Source organism: Epinephelus fuscoguttatus, linkage group LG5, assembly GCF_011397635.1.
Source record: "Epinephelus fuscoguttatus linkage group LG5, E.fuscoguttatus.final_Chr_v1".
NCBI lineage: Eukaryota > Metazoa > Chordata > Actinopteri > Perciformes > Serranidae > Epinephelus > Epinephelus fuscoguttatus.
The window spans coordinates 1,514,986-1,533,214 of NC_064756.1; the positions used below are offsets into that span (position 1 = coordinate 1,514,986).

Here is an 18,229-nt window from a genome sequence, read left to right on the forward strand (position 1 = left end):
AAAAAAAACAGCCGGAGTTCTGAAGACATTAATAAGGGGACAGAGGTTATCATCTCCTCCACGCTCACAGCTCCTAGTCTGATAGAAGAGCAGCTGATCAGCACTGGGCTGATTGAATAATCAGGTTTAAGATCATTTTGTGGCGCTTAACACAACTTGCTGTGTCTGCCTGTAGCATCTATACAGGACATGTTCAGGACGTTTTTCAGAAAGTGAAACCAAACCAGTTTGTGTCAGGGTTGGTTGTTAAGGTGTCACTGAATTGATGTTAGTTGGTGTCTCAGAGGTTTTTGGATGATTGTTGAGATTTTTAAAGGAAGTGTTAGGAGGTTGTTCTCAGGGAACTCTGTCTGTGTGAAACAATGAAAAATTCAAATCTAATATCTTTATTTGTATCAATAATAAATCATTTAGAACAACAGTGTCAAAAATGACCCTGCATTGTGTCCTGAACCTGAAGTTAAGTCCTTCGGATTTGATCTGTTTGTTTCATGAGGATGTTTGTCTCACAGACAATTCAGTGTTTGTTAGAACCACACACATCAGTCATATTTGCCCTAAAGTGTAAATGACAGTGAAAGCATCAATAGATTATCATGACAGAGTGAAGGGAAAGGAACAATAAACATTAAACTCATCTGAGTGTTCATGTCCTCCTTCCTGCTGTCAGGTCGTGAATACGATAAAGAAGGTAACTTAAGGCCGTGGTGGCAGAACTCATCAGTGGACGCGTTTCGTCAGAGAACAGAGTGCATGATGGATCAGTACAACCACTACACCGTCAACGGAGAACATGTCAACGGAAAACAGACACTCGGAGAAAATATTGCTGACAATGGAGGACTGAAGGCCGCCTACCATGTTAGTAACAAAATGAAACAAATGTACTGAACCATACCACACCCTGCCGTTTGTTTCTCATGTAGTGATGACTAAATTGATGTTATTTCATCAGGCCTATCGGTCGTGGGTCCAAAGGAACGGAGACGAGAAGAGGCTTCCTGCTGTCAACCTGACAAATGACCAGCTCTTCTTTGTGGGATTTGCTCAGGTGAGACAAACAATAACACCTCTGTTACCCTCTTAACAGAACAGCATGGAACAAGGCTCTATACTGGGACCACGTCTGTTTCTATTGATGACCAATGCTCTGCTTGTCCTGATGTCGAATTATATGCTGATGACACTGTGATTTATTTTTACCTGCTGCCACTGAATTCTGCACCAGACTGATGAAGTATTCAGCCATCTGGATTAATTCTGTTCTTCAGACGTCATTTTAAACATAAAAGTGTTTAATGTGGTTTTAGTTAAAGGCCACGCAGGTGTTTTCTACAGAACTTCTCTTTAAAGCTCCGCTTTCCATCGACCTGCATCGAATCCATTAATATGAGACGAAGCTTACACACTTCACACATCAGTTAGAATCACACTGAAATGCAGTGCCTGTAGACACTCCTCTATAACGAGGAGTGTGAGGAGTGTGTTCTTTGGTTGATGTTGAATGTAGCTTTATTTAAAGTTACCGTCAATAGTAAAGATGGCAAAGGGTTAGGTTATCATGTACTGACCATTCAATGAAGTCAGTCAAACCGTTTTTTTTACTTCATTAACAAAACAAACCGTGATGCCGCCCGAGCCTTGTGTCGGTGTTGATTGAAAACATCAGTCTCTGCTGATTGGTTAGAGCTGAATAACCTCCCAACCCAACCAGGAAACAGCATGAACACCATGTCAGAGTAAAGAGTGAAAGGAACGAAGTGGACGTTCATCAGAGGAACAACTTTTTTTTGCTTTTGTTTTCAGGTGTGGTGTTCAGTCCGAACACCAGAGAGCGCTCACGAGGGCCTGGTGACCGACCCCCACAGTCCCCCCCGATACAGAGTCATCGGCACGCTCGCCAACTCTCCAGATTTCAGCCGCCACTTCAACTGTCCTGTAGGAACGCCGATGAACACCGGGAAGCGCTGCGAGGTGTGGTAGACGGACTGCTGACAAGGACGGGGGTCAGAGGAGGGTCAGGGTTAATTAGGTCAGTCTGTTAATGAACAGGTCGGTTTGTTAGGTCAGAAACGTAGAAAAACATATTTAGTTTGTTAACAAGTCAGATTGTTAATCGACAGGTGAGTTTCTGAATTAGCCGGCTGGTTAGTGTCTTAATTAGAGGAGTTGATCAGGACGTTATCAGGTTTCATTCGGGGCGCTACAGGTGTATCTTCAGTTTCATACCGTTAATATCAATCTGTTAATTAGAGACGATCAGACTGACTTCCTGTCTGGAAACTAATCGGACTCAGTGGACTTCACACCGAGACACGAAGGACTGACGAAGACGAAGATGGGGATGAAGCCACATGGGACAACGATGTTGCTGATTTCTGCTTTATTGCCGTTATTGATCATTATTATTATTAATGGGCTTTGGTTCGTTGGGTGTGTGTGTGTGTGTGTGTGTGTGTGTGTGTGTGTGCGTGCGTGCGTGTGTGCGTGCGTGTTGACTGTTGTATGAAAGCACTCTATAACTCTCTCTGATGACATCACTGTGATGACCTCATACAAAGTTGAACTGTTACATCATCAGTCATGGCCGTGTGCGAGTGTGTGTGTGTGTGTGTGTGTGTGTGTGTGTGCGTGCAAATCGTCTGATTAATTTTTCAATTAAGAGCCTTTTAAGGTGAAATTTTTTAGGGTTCAAATTAAATTTGGGAAAAACTGATCATTTTCATGGTTTCAGAGTAAAAACACCTTAAATTTTTATCAAATAACATAAAACTGTCTTGGACCTTCAACTTTATTTGAAAAATTAAGGGACATTTTAAGGTAGAAATTAAGGAATGGCTATTATGTTATTTGGTAAAAAAAAATCTTAAGGGCTTTTTGTTTAAGTCTAAAAATGGTATAAATGCTCTTAACCCATGCAGATAATTTATTTTACAATCCATTACTTCCCCCCTAACATCCCATTAAAATTACCTTAATTACTTCAGTATTAAAGGGTAAATTTGTGGACTTTGAAGTAAAAATGAAGGGATCATGTCGGTGATGTAACGTGTTCAGTCAGCTGTCTCGTCAAACTGTAAACCACTCTACATGTCAGCGCTCTGTAACCACTAAATGCTATGCTGGTGTTGTCATGGTAACCGAATTACAAACTGTGGAGTTCAGTGTCGTTTGGTGACATCACAACAAACGCCTTAATTAGGATTACTAAAACACTGAATTTGAAGTGCTGCCTTAATTTCAGAAAAACGCCTTAAAAATTAGAAATAACAAAAAACCCATTAATTAATCCTTAATTTAACATCTTCACCTAAATATATTACAGTGCATTCATTATTATTAATCCCTTAAAATGTCTTTAAAATATCTTAATTGCAGCTGTATTCATGAGCAAGGTCTGTGCCATAACGTACCCCTTAATTTGCACCTTAAGGGACCTAAACTTGTAAATGTTGGTGCAAATTCAGGGGTTCACCCCGAATCCTGTGTTAATTAGTGGGATAGTTCAAATGTGTCAACTGTAGGAAATGGCACTAAATCATCCCTGAACTTTTACCTTACCTGAATAATTAAGGCCATTTTAAGGTAAATTAAGAAACTATTTTTTCCCCTTTATCCTTAATTGAATCATTATTATTTGCAGTTTTAAGGTGGAAATGAAGAGATTATGCTTCACAGTGAAAATGCTGTTCGGTCTGTCGTTCTGTGTACTTTAACCACTCTGCATGTTTAACCACTAACCGCCATGCTAGTGTTGTCATGGTAACCCAAACAGAGTTAATGAATCAGAACTGATTGAAAAACAAACGCCTTAAAAATTAGTCTCCATTATAAAACTGACTTTAGAATACTGCCTTAAAAATTAAAAATGGACGCCTTAAAAAATAAAGTTATCAGCTGTTTGTCGAGCTCTGACGCCTCGCGATAAAAGTCCCATCAGACGTCTTAATTTTACCGTCTGACGTCACAGATCAGTCTCACGAGTCTTTAAAACCTTCCAGCATAAAACTCCTTCTATTCTCAGACTGGGCCCGGGGCGTTCAGGGACTGAATGGATAACAGGGCGCTCAGGAACTTAAATTAATGTGGGGCATCAAGAAAAAATGAGCATGGGGCATTCAAGAATTAAAACAAGCGTAGGATGTCCAGGAATTAAAAAGATGTGTGGGGCATTCAAGACTCAAAACCAAGTGTGGGGCTTTCAATGTGTGTCCAGGAGGCAGATTTCTGAATCCAAGTGAAGCCTCTGATTGGCTTACACTGACATTCTTATCCGAAACCTAACCAATCCAAAAAACAAAGGCAACAAGCATGAGCCAATCAGAGGAGGAGTAGGGCGGCTCACTCCTTTGCTATCCTAGGATTTGCATCCAGGACAGTTGTGAGTCTCTGGGAATTAAGAGTGTGAGGCGAGTGTGGGGTGTTCAGGAGCAAAAAGAGTGTGGGATTTTCAGGGAGTTCAAACAGTTGTGGAGTTTTCAGGAACCTACATGAATGTCGGGCGTTCAGGAACAAAATAAACATGGGGCGTTCAGAGACTAAAATGAGCTTGGGGGTTTGACGGGTTCTGGTTTTATCCCGTGCAGTGAGTGAAGTTTAAGTGAAGTAGTTTAAACTCCTGTTTTCTTTTTTATTTTTCTGACTTATCTTCAAAAATGTTTGTTTTATCAGTTTGACTCTGAACAGGACTTCCTGTGATGTCAGAGCGTCGAGAGACGACAGCTGGTTATAAAAACACTATATGATGATTAAAACAGATGACGTATATAAGATATAGTATTTAGTGAAGACGAAGTATCATACGTGTAAACATGTTTCAGTTACATCACAATTAAAACTTCATCAGGTGGAAAACATTAGTTTCAAGACATGTTACCTCAGCGTCATTACCCACAATTCCTTTGTGTTGCTGTTTGTTGAGTGCAGGTACCTGCATGTGACAGCAGGTGGAGCTGTTCACCTGGACTCAGAGTATTCAGATTTTAAAGTGACAACACTACACACTGTACACTGTCTATGTGTGTGTGTGTGTGTGTGTGTGTGTGCGCGCGCGCTTCGCTTCCTGATGACATCACTGGCCGATCCCCGTGCAGCTCCTGTGTGTTTGTCGTCGTTTGTTCAGCAGAAGAAGAAGCTGCTTCCTGCCAAAGACATTTCTGTGTGTGTGTGTGTGTGTGTGTGTTGTTTGTCTATGTTTGTGAGGACCAGATCAAAGGTTCATGGAGGGTCCTCACAAATATAGAAGTATCAAAGTGTGTGTGTGTGTGTGTGTGTGTGTGTGTGTATGTACAGTAGTTCTGATGTAGAATAAAAGCAGCTTGTTGAAACTCTGTTGTGTCCTGAAGGAGGCGTCGCCGCTCTGCTCGTCCAATCAGAGCGCTGTGTAAAACAAACATAATAAACACTGAATACAATAAAACTCACAGTCGTGCTCTCGTTATAAATTCTACACACTCAACATCCCATAATACACAAGTGTCATCTCATTTACAGTGTTTAAAAAAACAACTTAAAATTACAGAGGTTATATTTATATTCCCTAAAGAACACCTTGAGGGAGTACAAATTTGGCACAAACGTCCACTCAAATGGTCAAAGGTCAAGGTCATTGTGACCTCGTCTGTCTCATTCTTGTGAACATGACATCCATCCAAAGAACATGTTGAGGGATTTTTCCAAGTTTCACTTGGACTCAGCAATGACTTGATTAGGATTTGGTGGTCAAAGGTCAAGGTCACTGTGACCTTGTGTCCATCTTATTCTCATGAAAGTAATATCTCAAGAAGGCCTTGAGGTAGTTTCCTCAAATTTGGTACAAATGTCCACTTGGACATTAGAATGTACTGATTAGACGTTGGTGGTCAAAACTAATTGTGACCTTGTCTGTCTCATTCTCGTCAATGCAATGTCTCAAAACCACCTTGAGAAATATTTTTTTCCAATTTAGCACAAATGTTGACTTGGACTTAACAATGAACTTTGGTCCGTCTGTCTGTCCGTCCTATTTTTGTGAACACAGTCTCTCAACAACGCCTCAAGGGAATTCAAATTTGGCACAAACCTCTATTTGGACTCAACAATGGACTGATTAGAATTTGTCCGTTGAAGGTCACTGCGACCTTGCATCCTTCTCATACACATGATCACCATATATCAAGAACACCTTGAGGGTATTTCCTCAAATTTGGCACAAACACCCAATTAAACTTGATGATGACCTCACTGGATTTTGGTGGCCGAAGGTCAAAGGTCAAAGTTACTGTGACTTAACAAAACATGTTTTTGCCCGTAACTATTACAAACTGTCCATGGTGCTACTAATGGGTTCAGACACATCCATCCATATTTGAAGCATTGTCTGCTGTCATGGCAACATGTGAGTCTGTACCGACATGGACGTAAACTGCAACTTGACGTGTTCGTGGAGGCGGAGCAACAGCGAGGCAGTGATTCTAGTTTACTTCTGATGCAGCTTTTGTTTTATGTGTTACTGTTACTTTTACTGAAGTTAAAGTACAGAACTAACCAGTGACCACAGTAATAAGTACAATACTACCATCTGAAGATGTCATCTGTGATGCGAGGGGCTTCTATCCAATCAGACGTTGTTGTTCAAACTATCAGCCTCTGCAGCCAATCAGATTGTTTGGACAGTACAGCTCAGCACACGAAGGATAGCACTGCTGACAGTCAGTGAGCGCAGACGCAACCAACACGCATCTGGTGGAATTTGGGGGTTAGTGTCGTGTCTCTTTCTTTTTCACAGCAGATTTACATTGTAGTCATGTATTTAGATCTTTGGCCCGACAGCGTTCAGTGGCTTTATCTCAGATCAGTCACTGAAGTGCTTTTAAAACACGTTCAGACCAACCTGTTCTCATTCAGAAGTCATCAAATATTGCCACATGGTCATTGATTACCACACAAACACAAGAAACAGGCATCCTCTTGTGGCAGTATGTCACGACAGCTAATAACACCACCGGACGGATGAGAATGTAAGTTCAGGAGCTGGTTAATGAGGCGAGCAGGAGGTGAGGTGGATGGATCCAACGACACCAGACTTTCACCCAGGAGCCTGCTGTTCATTTCCTGTATGAACGTTGAGCCAAACCATGATGCTTTTTTCCATCTAAGTTTGTTGCACGTGAAATAAAAGTAAATATGAGGTGTTTTACTGACGTACGTTTATTGTGTAAAAGTGTTTGTGTCCAACAGGCAGAGACTGTAAGTTTATTTTCAGAAGACACTTTGCAACTAGATTTTTTTTCTTGCATTACATACGTAAAGTGAATGTTGGAGACAGATCAGGCAGGTTGGATTAAATTCCAGACATCTCACTATATAATGAGGAAAACTCTGTGTGTGTGTGTGTGTTCCATGTTTTTCTCCTCACTGACTTGGTCAATCCATGTGAAATTTGGCACAGTGGTAGAGGGTCATGGGAGGATGCCAATGAAGCAATATTACATCAATTGGCCAAAGGGGGGCGCTATAGCAACCCATTGAAATGTCAAACTTTGAATGGGCATATCTCATGCCCCGTATGTGGTAGAGACATGAAACTTTGCACAGAGATGCCTCTCCTCATGAGGAACACATTTGCCTCAAGAACCCATAACTTCCGCTTATATAGATTTTCCGCCATTTTGAATGTTTTGAAAAACACTTCAAATGGATCTCTTCCTAGGAAGTTTGAGCGATCTGCATGAAACTGGGTGAACATAATCTAGGGAGCAATATCTAAAGTTCCCTCTTGGCAAAAGTTGGAAAACTTCCTAAAACTGAGCTTCTATAAGGCAATGAATATTGCGGAGGGCGTGGCTCATCACATAAAGGTGTAGAACATCTCAAGGGTTTCACCCATCACCACGCAACTTTGTAGGCATATGACCACACATAATCTGAGGGGACCCCTCCATTATTGAGCCCATCAAACAAAATGGGGGCGCTAGAGAGCTCATTTCTTATCTAGGCCTAACCGCCATATGGATTTTTACTAAACTTGGTAGATATGTAGAACAGGACGCCTCAAGGTGACTGGAGAAATTTAACTCTAAGTGGCAACTGGGTGGCGCTATAACAACAGAAAAATGCTTCAAAATGGCTAAAATGCGACCGATCGCTGTGGCTCCCCCTGTGGACCAATGTTGGTGTTGTTTTCTAATGTTTGGTATGACTAAGTCATGGTATGGTATGCTGTACATAATGAGTATGGACTAGTTTTTCATTAAGATGCAGTGACTCAAAATGTGCTCTGCCAACAGCTGAGCAGAACATTAAAGGGTTAAACTGAGATGACACATTAGTTGTGATAAATATGTTGGTGCACTAACAAACTGACGTCTGTCTGCAGGGTGATAAAAACACTGCAGCGCCCTCATACAGTACATAGTGTGTGTGCACTCTTTCAGGACACACTGCTGTCTCTAAACAATGAACACAGCAGATCTTATCGCTTCATGTTACTGTGGAGACAAACCAAGTGTCACGGGGTGTATGTGTGTGTTTGGTTTGTGCGTCTGATGTAATGTAATGTTGATAAAATGTCCAAAAAATATTTTTAAAATGTCTGAATGAATGTTATTGAAATGTCAAAAAAATGTTTAAAAATATCTGAAAATACATGTTGATAAATTGAGCGAAAATAAGTTTTAAAAAATTGTTGATTAACTGTCTGAAAAATAAAATCCAATAGTCCAATAAAATGTTACTGAAAAGTCTGAAAAATGTCACCGAAACATATGAAAAAATGTTGATGAAATGTTGTAGAAAATATTAATAAAATGTCTGTAAAGGTAAAGAAACCAATGAAAAATTAACAATAAAAAAATAAAATGAGTAAAATAACAACTCTTCGGGGTGGCAGTAGCTCAGTACACTTGGGTTGGAAACTGGAGGATCGTCGGTTCAAGTCCCAGTCCGGACCAAATATACAAGTATGGACTGGTAGCTGGAGAGGTGCACCACCGAGCTGCCCCCAAGTAGGGCACCAAACCCCCAGCTGCCTGTCCAAGGCAGCCCATCCCCCCAGCTCTGCTGCTCAACAGTTCCTGTTCAATCTGAAGCTCGTCCTGAATGCTGATAAAACAAAGTGCATGCTATTCACAAATCTCCCAACTGTTGTTGCACGCTGTCCTGGCGTGTACCAACAGTCTGCAGTTTTGAAGGCTCAAAGTGCAAAGTTATTCTTGACCTACTTCCAGCGTATTAATGTGTGTACATGAGGCAAAAAATTAAAAATGCTCTCAGTTAACAGAATGATTTTATTGTCTGTACCGAGGCTGCGTACTGAGTTTGGCAAGCGAGCGTTCATATCTGCAGCTCCTCATCCGTGGAATCTTCTGCAGACGGACTCAAAGTTGCACTCAGTGGTTCCTCTCGACCATTTCCAAGCACTGTTGCAGGATGTTTGTACGGAGTCATCTATTGTCTCAGTGTGTCATAGCCGGTGTTTGGAATCATATGTAGTTGCCATTTCTGAGTTTTTATGGTTCATTCCTTGTGTATGTTAACATGTTGTTCTTATTTTGTGTTTTACATTGCTCATATGGTCTATGTCGTCTGTCTGTCACTGATGTTGCTGCCTGTCTCGACCAGGACACTATTGAAAAAGAGACAAAAAAAAAGATGCACGTACAGGTCCCTCTGGGATGGATAAAGTATATCTTCTAAACTAAAGCTCGCCACCCTCCCTCCAGACGGGAGTAAAGGTCGCAGACTGTGATGCACTACAATTCAACCGTTCAGTTCTCCAGGTATTTAACCACCACGTCCTCAATGGATGTATAGATCACAGGTGTTTCCAGTCAGGTACAAAGAAAAGAAACACAGGAAAGCAGCTGCAGGTGCTCTGACATGTTCTCCCCGTGTCAGCGTGGGTTTCCTCCAGGTGCTCCAGCTTCCTCCCACAGTCCAAAGACATGCAGGTTAATTGGTGACTCTAAATTGTCCGTAGGTGTGAATGTGAGTGTGAATGGTTGTCTGTCTCTATGTGTCAGCCCTGTGATAGTCTGGTGACCTTGCCCAGACACAAACGTCCACTTAAACTCAACAATGACCTGTCATGGGTCAACAGTCACGGTGACCGTTTCATTCTAAGGAATTTCTTTAATTTGGTACAAACATCCACTTTAAACTCAAGAATGAAATTATATAAAGTTACTCATCAAAGGTCATTGTGACCTCACTCGGATTTCATTTCTGATATTAATGTGGCTTCTCAGCGCCACGTTATCTCCCCGAAAGAAACCAGCTGCTGTTTGTTCGGCATGAACCGGCTCATGGCTCAGACAAAAAGAGGGAGAATACTGAAAAGGGTGGAAGTCACAAAACAAATGAATGAGACGTGAACAGTCAGCAACATCAGTGGTGCATGTGAGTGTCAGGGTCGGTGGAGAACAGTGTGTTGTGGCAGCAGGGAGGGCAATACAACACCCAGGAAATTATAAATCAGAAAGAAACTCAAAACAACAACTTAAACCTAAAATGTAATCAGGTTCTACGACCTCACCAGAATAATTTACTGTGGATCCACAGGTCCAACGTGACCTTCCAGTTTTTCTCCCAGGACTACCAAGTGGAGCCAACACCGCCAGGACCAACGGGTAAACTAACAGCTACTGAACGCTGCTCGATGTGTTCAGAAACTCTAAAATGTCTTTGTGTGACATCTGTCCTTCCTGTGCTCCTCAGCTGCTGTCGCCTATCTGACTTTCAATTTTCTGTTTCTGAACTTCTCCCTCGTGACCTTTAATCTCCGTTAATGTCATTCATTGTCTTTCACTGCTTCTGTTTCTGGTGTTGGACGTAACATTTACTGAAGCTGCAGTGCTGCTCTCACACTTACACCGTCAGAACATTTCAGGGTGACATCATCACTGTTGTTCTACAACAGTCTGTTCGGGAGCGATCACACCGAGATGAAACGCTAGAAACGCAACACCAGTAAAACCATTGTTTTCCTATGATACAGCGCGTCTGACCGGCAAAAACGCCTGTTTAAAAAGACGCTTCAGCGTCTTTTTAAACAGGCGTTTTTCCGGTGTCTTTTTAGACGTGGGTAGATGCTGAAAAGTTTAAATATTTTCAACTTTTTGAGCGTCAGATGCCAGTAGCTAGCACACATTGAATCAGCGCTTCCAACGTTTCAAGCGTCTTTGAAGCGATTCATTTCTGTGCGATCGCCCCCTTACAAAGGTTATCTGGTCGCACAATGTAGTGACAGGGTGTGTGTTACAGGAATCTCTCTCTCAATGCCACCTGGGCTCTTCTTTTCATCAGGATCATGAGGGGCACTGCAGGGACACGTCACAGTAGAAAAACAAAATACGTCAATATACAGTTACATGCCACTTTATTAGGTACACCTGTCCAACTGCTCATTTATACAAATATCTAATCAGCCAATCAGGTGTCAGCAGCTCATTAACATTTAGTCATGTAGACATGGTGAAGACGAGCTGCTGAAGTTCAAACGGAGCATCAGAATGATGAAGAAAGGTGATTGAAGTGACTTTGAACGTGGCATGGTTGTTGGTGCCAGACGGGCTGGTCTGAGTATTTACTGGGATTTTCAGCACAACCATCTCTAGGGTTTACAGAGGATGGTCTCAAAAAGAGAAAATATCCAGTGAGCCAAAATGCCTTGTTGATGCCAGAGGTCAGAGGAGAATGGCCAGACTGGTTCAAGATGATAGAAAGGCAACAGGAAGTCAAATAAGCACTGGTTCCAACCAAGGTGTGCAGAAGAGCATCTCTGAAGCAACAACACCTTGTCCAACCTTGAAGCAGATGGGCTACAGCAGCAGAAGACCACACCAGGTGCCACTCCTGTCAGCTAACAACAGGAAACTGAGGCTACAATTCACACGGGTTTTCTCACCAAAACTGGACAATAGAAGATTGGAAAAACCACATTCAGATGGAAGCATGGATCCATCCTGCCTTGTATCAACGCTTCAGGCTGCTGCTGCTGCTGCTGGTGGTGTAATGGTGTGGGGGAGATTTTCTTAGTACCAACTGAGCATGGTTTAAACACCACAGCCTACCTGAGTATTGTTGCTGAGCGTGTCCATCCCTTTATGACCACAGTGTACCCATCTTCTGACACCAGGTCCAACCTGGTACCAGCAAGGTGTACCTAATAAAGTGGCCAGTGAGTGTATGTTATATTGTTATACTGTTTGTCCACTGTTTGGCGCACGTTAAGAGGACTGAGTTTGGTTTGTATTTGACATGTGAGAGAATATTTATCTACATGTGCACATAAGATGAGAAATGTGTGAAAGTCTCTGGCGATTAGACCTCATCGTGATTAGGGGTGTGAATGTGAAGAGGAGCTTTTGATGAGCTCGCCCTGGGCTCTGGATAAGGTGAGTGGGGGTGAATGAGGTGGAGGAGTTCTTCAAGTTCTAACCAACCAGTCTGGTGTGTGCAGAGGTCTGTGTGGTCCTATGGGAGCAGCCTGGTGTTGTTTTCAGCATGGTCAGAAAAAAGTCAAAGTCACGGGAATGAAAATGAGACACAAACAAATCTTTTTCACTCTGACCTCACATTTCTTTGGCTGTGTGTTTACTGCTGCTGTGGTGTGAGTGCAGGGACGCTTTTCACTCGTGCAGCTCCTCAGGAACTAAACGTGTCTGTTGTGGCGGTCGAAGGGACGAAGACCCTGCTGTTGGGAGCTTTTCTGGAGCACCGCACTTATAAGAAAAAGGTCAGTGAAGAGATTTAACGTGGCAATAAGTCCAGAGGTTTCAGACTTAAACAACAGCAGGAGTAGAAACACACTGTAAGACACAAAGAGTCAAATAAAATAGGATTGAAATGTGATGAAAGTGTTGACAGTGTGATGGAGAACATTTAAACTGTAGGTTTGAAATTATCACCATAACACTGCAGTAACATCCATATTCTTGCCTCCTGCTGGCAGGTCCGTGTCAATGCAGTGGTGCTGAGGAAAGAGAGAGTTGCCTATTGCTGCCTCCTCCGTTGCCAAGGGCAACTGCATACCTCTGGCAGTTTCTGCAGCATCCACAATGATCACTTTGGTTTTCCATACGGGACGGCTGACATCCTCTGTTACCTCCCCTCAGGCTGTCAGAGCCCATCTCACGTCACTGTGACCACAGCTGCAGCCAAATCTAAAGGTACTGAAGGTTCTGCCCATCAGCTGTTTAGCATGTTAGCGGCAGGGTTCCCACCACTTTGGTCCAGGAAGTTAAAAACTTTTCTGCCTTTACCTCCTCTCATTATTTATGTATTCATCACAGAACATAAAAGTTAAATTTACAGCCGTCAGTGTACGTGATGTTTATGTTGTTCGGCTTCAAGAAATCAACCCTTTAGATAAAACAAGACCAGACAGAGGAACCAAAACCATCAAACAATAAATGACCAAAAAGGAAATCACCGGTCCGACTCGTAACCTTTAAATGTTTTGTTTCTGAAGAGTTTTAACATCTCTTACACCAGTTTATTTCAGTGGTGCCCAGATGACGTGTGTGAAGACTCAGACACACCAAACTGAAATCACAGAACTAGTTGTGATGGGGGATGAGTGTTGCGCCACGTAAAGTTTAGGTTGCCCTTGAATACACCGCAAAGACGACAGCCAGCGACCAACCAATACGTACGGCAGCCGTGGCCTGTGTTCATCATTCAAAACTATAAACCTGAAGAGCGACAGGACGGATTCAAGAAGCTAGTTAGCCAGTTAGCACGTAAACACCACAACCCAGTTTTTAAAGAACAAATATATTCAGCAAACAATAACACAAACGATTACAGTCAGTTTCTGCCAAACAGCTCAGTGGTTTTAAAAATCATCTCACCTTATTCCTAATTTGCCCTCTTGACTTCTTGTTTCCATGTCTTCATCGTGCACTGAGCTGAATGGCTTCCTCTCGTCTATGATGCCGACAGTGGCTGAGCGGTGCCAGCGGTGTGGAACACGCTAAAAAACCACAGACTGCCCAACACTGACCGAATGCCGACAGTTGGCTCAGCGTGTCAGGGCCCTCAGAGACTCTCCTTATCTCGCCACATTTGTGGTTTGGAAGGAAATATCTCAACAACTGTTGGATCGGACTCTACGCTAACTTTAATCCTCTGACTTTCTATTTAGCACCATCATGAGGTCAAAAATGGAATCTGTCCAGTACTTTGATTTATGAGTGGACAGTCTAACCCCTAAAATGTCCTCACATATCAGTCCTATCAGCAACAGCTGCTCTGTTTGCTGCTAATTAGCAAACGACAACATGCTAACATGTTAAACTCAGCACATCGTACACGGTCACAGAGTTTTACTGGACGAGTCATTGAATAAGAAACAGTAAAAGTCCGTTTTACTAGCCCGGTGAGGCTACACATTTTGAGGAATAAAGGCCTGTTTCAGTTAGAGGCCTGGTCTGGTTGCCAAACAGTTCATTTTTATAGTTCTCTGGATGTGTGAGGAGCAGCGCAGCCAGAGTCTGCAACAGTTTTATCCCTCAGGCCGTAAGACGACTGAACTCTCAATCAAACAAAGTCAAACAGCCACATAGACGATGAAATGACACAAAACTTGCTTCTAGAACTATCGACTGATTTTAAAAACTTTATATTTATTCCTATATATTATTGCAGATTTGTTAACTGTACACAAAGCACTTCTTATGGTTGACAAATTGTATTTTAACTGATATTCCGAGAGTCAACGCAACGAAATGTTTTTCTAGCGCGCTGTTTTTTTTACGTGTGTCCTTGACTGACAATAAAATCTGTCATCTATCTATCTGTATGAAAACGGGTTGTTGGCTACCCACTGTTTAGATCGCACGTACAAATACAAATGTTAAACTTGTGTCAGTATGGAGACGCTACACATCGTTAGCTCATCTCACTAAAGCCGTGAGCACCAGAGAAGACTGTGATTCATTCAGATTTAGTGGTAACTCCCCACGTTTCCTCTGAAGCTGTCATGAAGTCAGAATCTGTGTCCAGTCCTCGATTACCTGGTAAATTATTCATATTCCTCATTCCTTTAGTCCGTGTGGGTAAAGTTGTGTTGTGTCGCCATGCCAGGTGCCGTAACCCTCAAGTCCCATGAACCAGTGTCATAACATCATCGATATGTTATTATTTAATATTCACACTGGTTCAAATAAAGAATTTGATCGTATTCACTGATCTTTGCTGAGCAACAGTTTTATGTAAAAGGAATTAAAGGTCAGTGATTTCAGCAAATAAAAGCCGGGGGCTACAAATACAACTTCAGCTGTATGTCGAGGTCTTTCAGATATCATCAGACATTCTTCAGACTCCTCCTGTTTAAACGGAGTGTGATTGTAAAAATGTGTCTGTGGTTCTTTTCTTCGGACTCTTAGGTGCACCTGATGAAAACTTTTTGGAGGTGAAGAACCACAAGAAGCGGAGTGACTCCTTTCCTTACAACTTCACTGTCTGCTTCTCCACCATGTATAATTTCACCAACGTGCTGCAGGTAACGTGACCTGACATGGATTTCTACAGTCACAGATTTCTTACTTTATTAAAGGTCCAGTGTGTCGAGCCCGGTCTCACGCTGAAGTCGCCAAAATCTGGAGCTTGGGCAGTGACTAAAAAAAAGGCGTCCTTAAATGTCGGCCTGTTGCTGTTATAGTTTAACTGCGCCAACTGGGACAAGGATGAAAATTATTAGTTTAGAATCAAGTGGATATAAGAGTTGTTTAGGGGTGAGGGAAGTGCCAAGTATCGATTTGTTCCAAATCAAACGTGAGGTAGCCTCCTAGAATAATATAATCTGTCCACTAGATACATTTTGCTGCTGCAAGACATGACTGAAATCAACAGAAGTTTTCCTTTGGGACATAATTTACAGCTGAAAAAAGGTAATAAATCACAATATATTTGATCACAACACTCAGTATATCGCAACATATTCAAAATTGCAATAACTCTAGAACTGTTAGAATGAGCCGTTACTATCTACATACGGACCGCCATGTTGTTTCTACGGTAGCCCAGAATGGACAAACCAGACCCTTTCTCGATAGGAACATTTGCATTTTTGCATTCTCTTACATGCTTGTCATGCGGGAGAAGTTTCAGTTTGTGGCAAACTGCGATCTCACCACTAGATGTCACTAAATCCTCCACATCAGACCTTAAAGAGCCAGACTGGAAAATAAAAAGCTGGTTTCTAAGACATCCTGACCAGTGACGGTATATGAAGATGGACGACATGACAGCTCCCCAAATATGAAGCAAAACCATGTGGATCGCCCCCTGGTGGCCGGCTGCAGTAAAGGTCATAAGCCCCGCCCCGTCCACGTTCTGGATTTGACATGGACCAAAATATTCATCAAAATAATTTTCCTCAAATATGATGTCTATCATTTTAGGTAGTTTTTTCTTTTTTGTTAAGTGTTCGCTTTTCTCATAAGTTTGGTTTTAATTAGTAATTTGATCAGTGGTGCTGCTCATGATTGGCTGGACGGGTGTTTGGGTGGGAGCTCGTTACAGTGGGGATAGCTACTGTGCAGACTGCCTCCAAATGATGGGGATATTTTGGCTTCATTTTTGTGTAGTGAGAGGAAGAGGAGACACGTCGTCCATCTTCATATACAGTCTGTGATCCTGACCAAGACAGGCCGACATGAGAAATACGCAATAACAAAACCCTCAAAGAAACCCGGCTGTGCTTTCATGCCGAGCACGTTTCCATCCCATCCAGAGAATATTCCCTCGATGCTTCTTGCTGCTGTTTTTCTTTAAGAATGGACAAACTGAGTGTCTGTGTCTTGTAGCTGGTTCAGAGTTTGGAGATGCTGCAGCTCCTGGGGGTTAACCGAGTCGTCATCTATAAGACCAACACCAGCCCTGAAACTCAGCGCATACTGGACTACTACACACAGAAAGGTGGAGTATGGAGGAGGACTGTGTTGTCTGTCTCCACAGCACGAGCAGCAGCAGGACTATTTTATCCGTGGTTTTCTTCACCTTCCCCTCCAGCCTTACCTTCTGGGCAGTTTCCTGTTTTATTTTGTAGAGTCTCTCCTCGTTAGTCATGTCTGGTTTTACTTCCTGTCTTTGTGTGTTTTCCCGTCTGTTTTCTATCCCATCTGTCTTCCATCGGTTTCGTTAGTCCCTCACTAACGAGGTCATTAAGGTCAACTCACGTGACCTCAGCGTCTCTGTAGGGGTCACGTTCACAGAGTCTGAAGCCTGTGACGCTGCACCGCTCAGTTAGAACTGAAGGCGAAACATCTTGATGTCAGTTCAGACCAAAGATTCCAGACACAGCAAAATGGTTTCAGGACTTTGCAGAGAAAGGTTGCAGTGGTCTGAATGACTCAGCTGCATATCGGCTCAGGTCGACTCATGCAGTTGCAAGGGATTCAACCTGTTCAACAGCAGGCATTGCGCCGCAGATCATCTCAAACCTTGTAACCAATCAGCGGCAAGCTTGTGCTCTTTTTTGTACAGCTAGGTAGCTACGTGGGCTGTATGCATGGGCGCATGCTGTGGCTCTTGCACACACACAGTAGTAAACATAACATAACATAACATGCTAACACATATAAGAGGAACTATCACTCACCTGTTGCCGCAGGGTTCCCATCAGCCTCTCTCCTGGTGAAATACAGTCTGGCAAAGTTGTTTTCTGCCTGTTGACTCAACGATTGGTGTTATCATCATTTGTTTGGAAACAGTCGAGTGAAATTATAAGAGGCTGGCGTGTCCTTCGCCTCTAATTCCCTGCACAGATTTGCATAAGCACCCTGGGTCTGGCTCTGCCCGATCCGGCTCTGAGTCCATATCCAGTGTTCTCTTTGTCAGCGTCCTCGTCTTCTCTTATTAACTAGCACAGCTGCTAATAACACCAGAGCCACAGCAGAGTCGCTGTCACAGACCTTTCAAAGATGCAATACGGCAAATAAAAGGTGACGTTAGGGTACCTAACCACAGACGGCAGCATACAAGAAGAGCTGAGTGCTGTGCTGATGCATCCATGTGCTCTCTGGGGTTTGTTGTACTGTTCAGCTTTACGTTACGCTGGAACGTACCAGTTGCTGTAGAAATGACAGCAGTTTACGTGATGTCACAAGAGCCAGTGTCAGCTCAGTGCGTCGCTGTGAGCTGTACTGTTGCAAGACGTTGCAAGGCTATTAGGTTGCACATTGGTGCAAGTCATTGCAAGTACGTGGACGTGCAGGGAATCTTTGGTCTGAAGGCTGCGTTAAAG

General features: G+C 42.7%; 3 protein-coding genes across 3 annotated transcripts in view; 2 read left to right on the top strand and 1 right to left on the bottom strand.

Moving 5' to 3' along the window:
* Positions 1 to 5,419, top strand: part of ece2b (endothelin converting enzyme 2b) — a 49,826-nt gene extending 44,407 nt beyond the window's left edge. Inside the window, exons 17-19 of the mRNA XM_049577593.1 lie at positions 671 to 861; positions 956 to 1,051; positions 1,807 to 5,419. Coding sequence (XP_049433550.1) covers positions 671 to 861; positions 956 to 1,051; positions 1,807 to 1,983 — 464 coding nt within the window. The 3' untranslated portion in view covers positions 1,984 to 5,419. The remainder of the gene's footprint in view (positions 1 to 670; positions 862 to 955; positions 1,052 to 1,806) is intronic.
* The window catches only part of abcg1 (ATP-binding cassette, sub-family G (WHITE), member 1), a 391,642-nt gene that overhangs the window by 251,085 nt on the left and 122,328 nt on the right, over positions 1 to 18,229 (bottom strand). The window lies entirely within an intron of this gene.
* LOC125888490 (uncharacterized) lies at positions 6,393 to 17,233 on the top strand. The gene is made up of 7 exons (XM_049575871.1): positions 6,393 to 6,398; positions 10,421 to 10,607; positions 12,600 to 12,715; positions 12,932 to 13,148; positions 15,369 to 15,484; positions 16,791 to 16,907; positions 17,129 to 17,233. Exons 1-7 carry the CDS (start codon positions 6,393 to 6,395, stop codon positions 17,231 to 17,233), a joined length of 864 nt encoding a protein of 287 aa, XP_049431828.1.

Excerpts from the sequence above, each read along its gene's own strand:
- LOC125888490 (XM_049575871.1), top strand. Across the intron at positions 10,608-12,599 it reads AACACCGCCAGGACCAACGG|GGACGCTTTTCACTCGTGCA; the intron begins GTAAACTAACAG and ends GTGTGAGTGCAG. Across the intron at positions 13,149-15,368 it reads AGCTGCAGCCAAATCTAAAG|GTGCACCTGATGAAAACTTT; the intron begins GTACTGAAGGTT and ends TCGGACTCTTAG.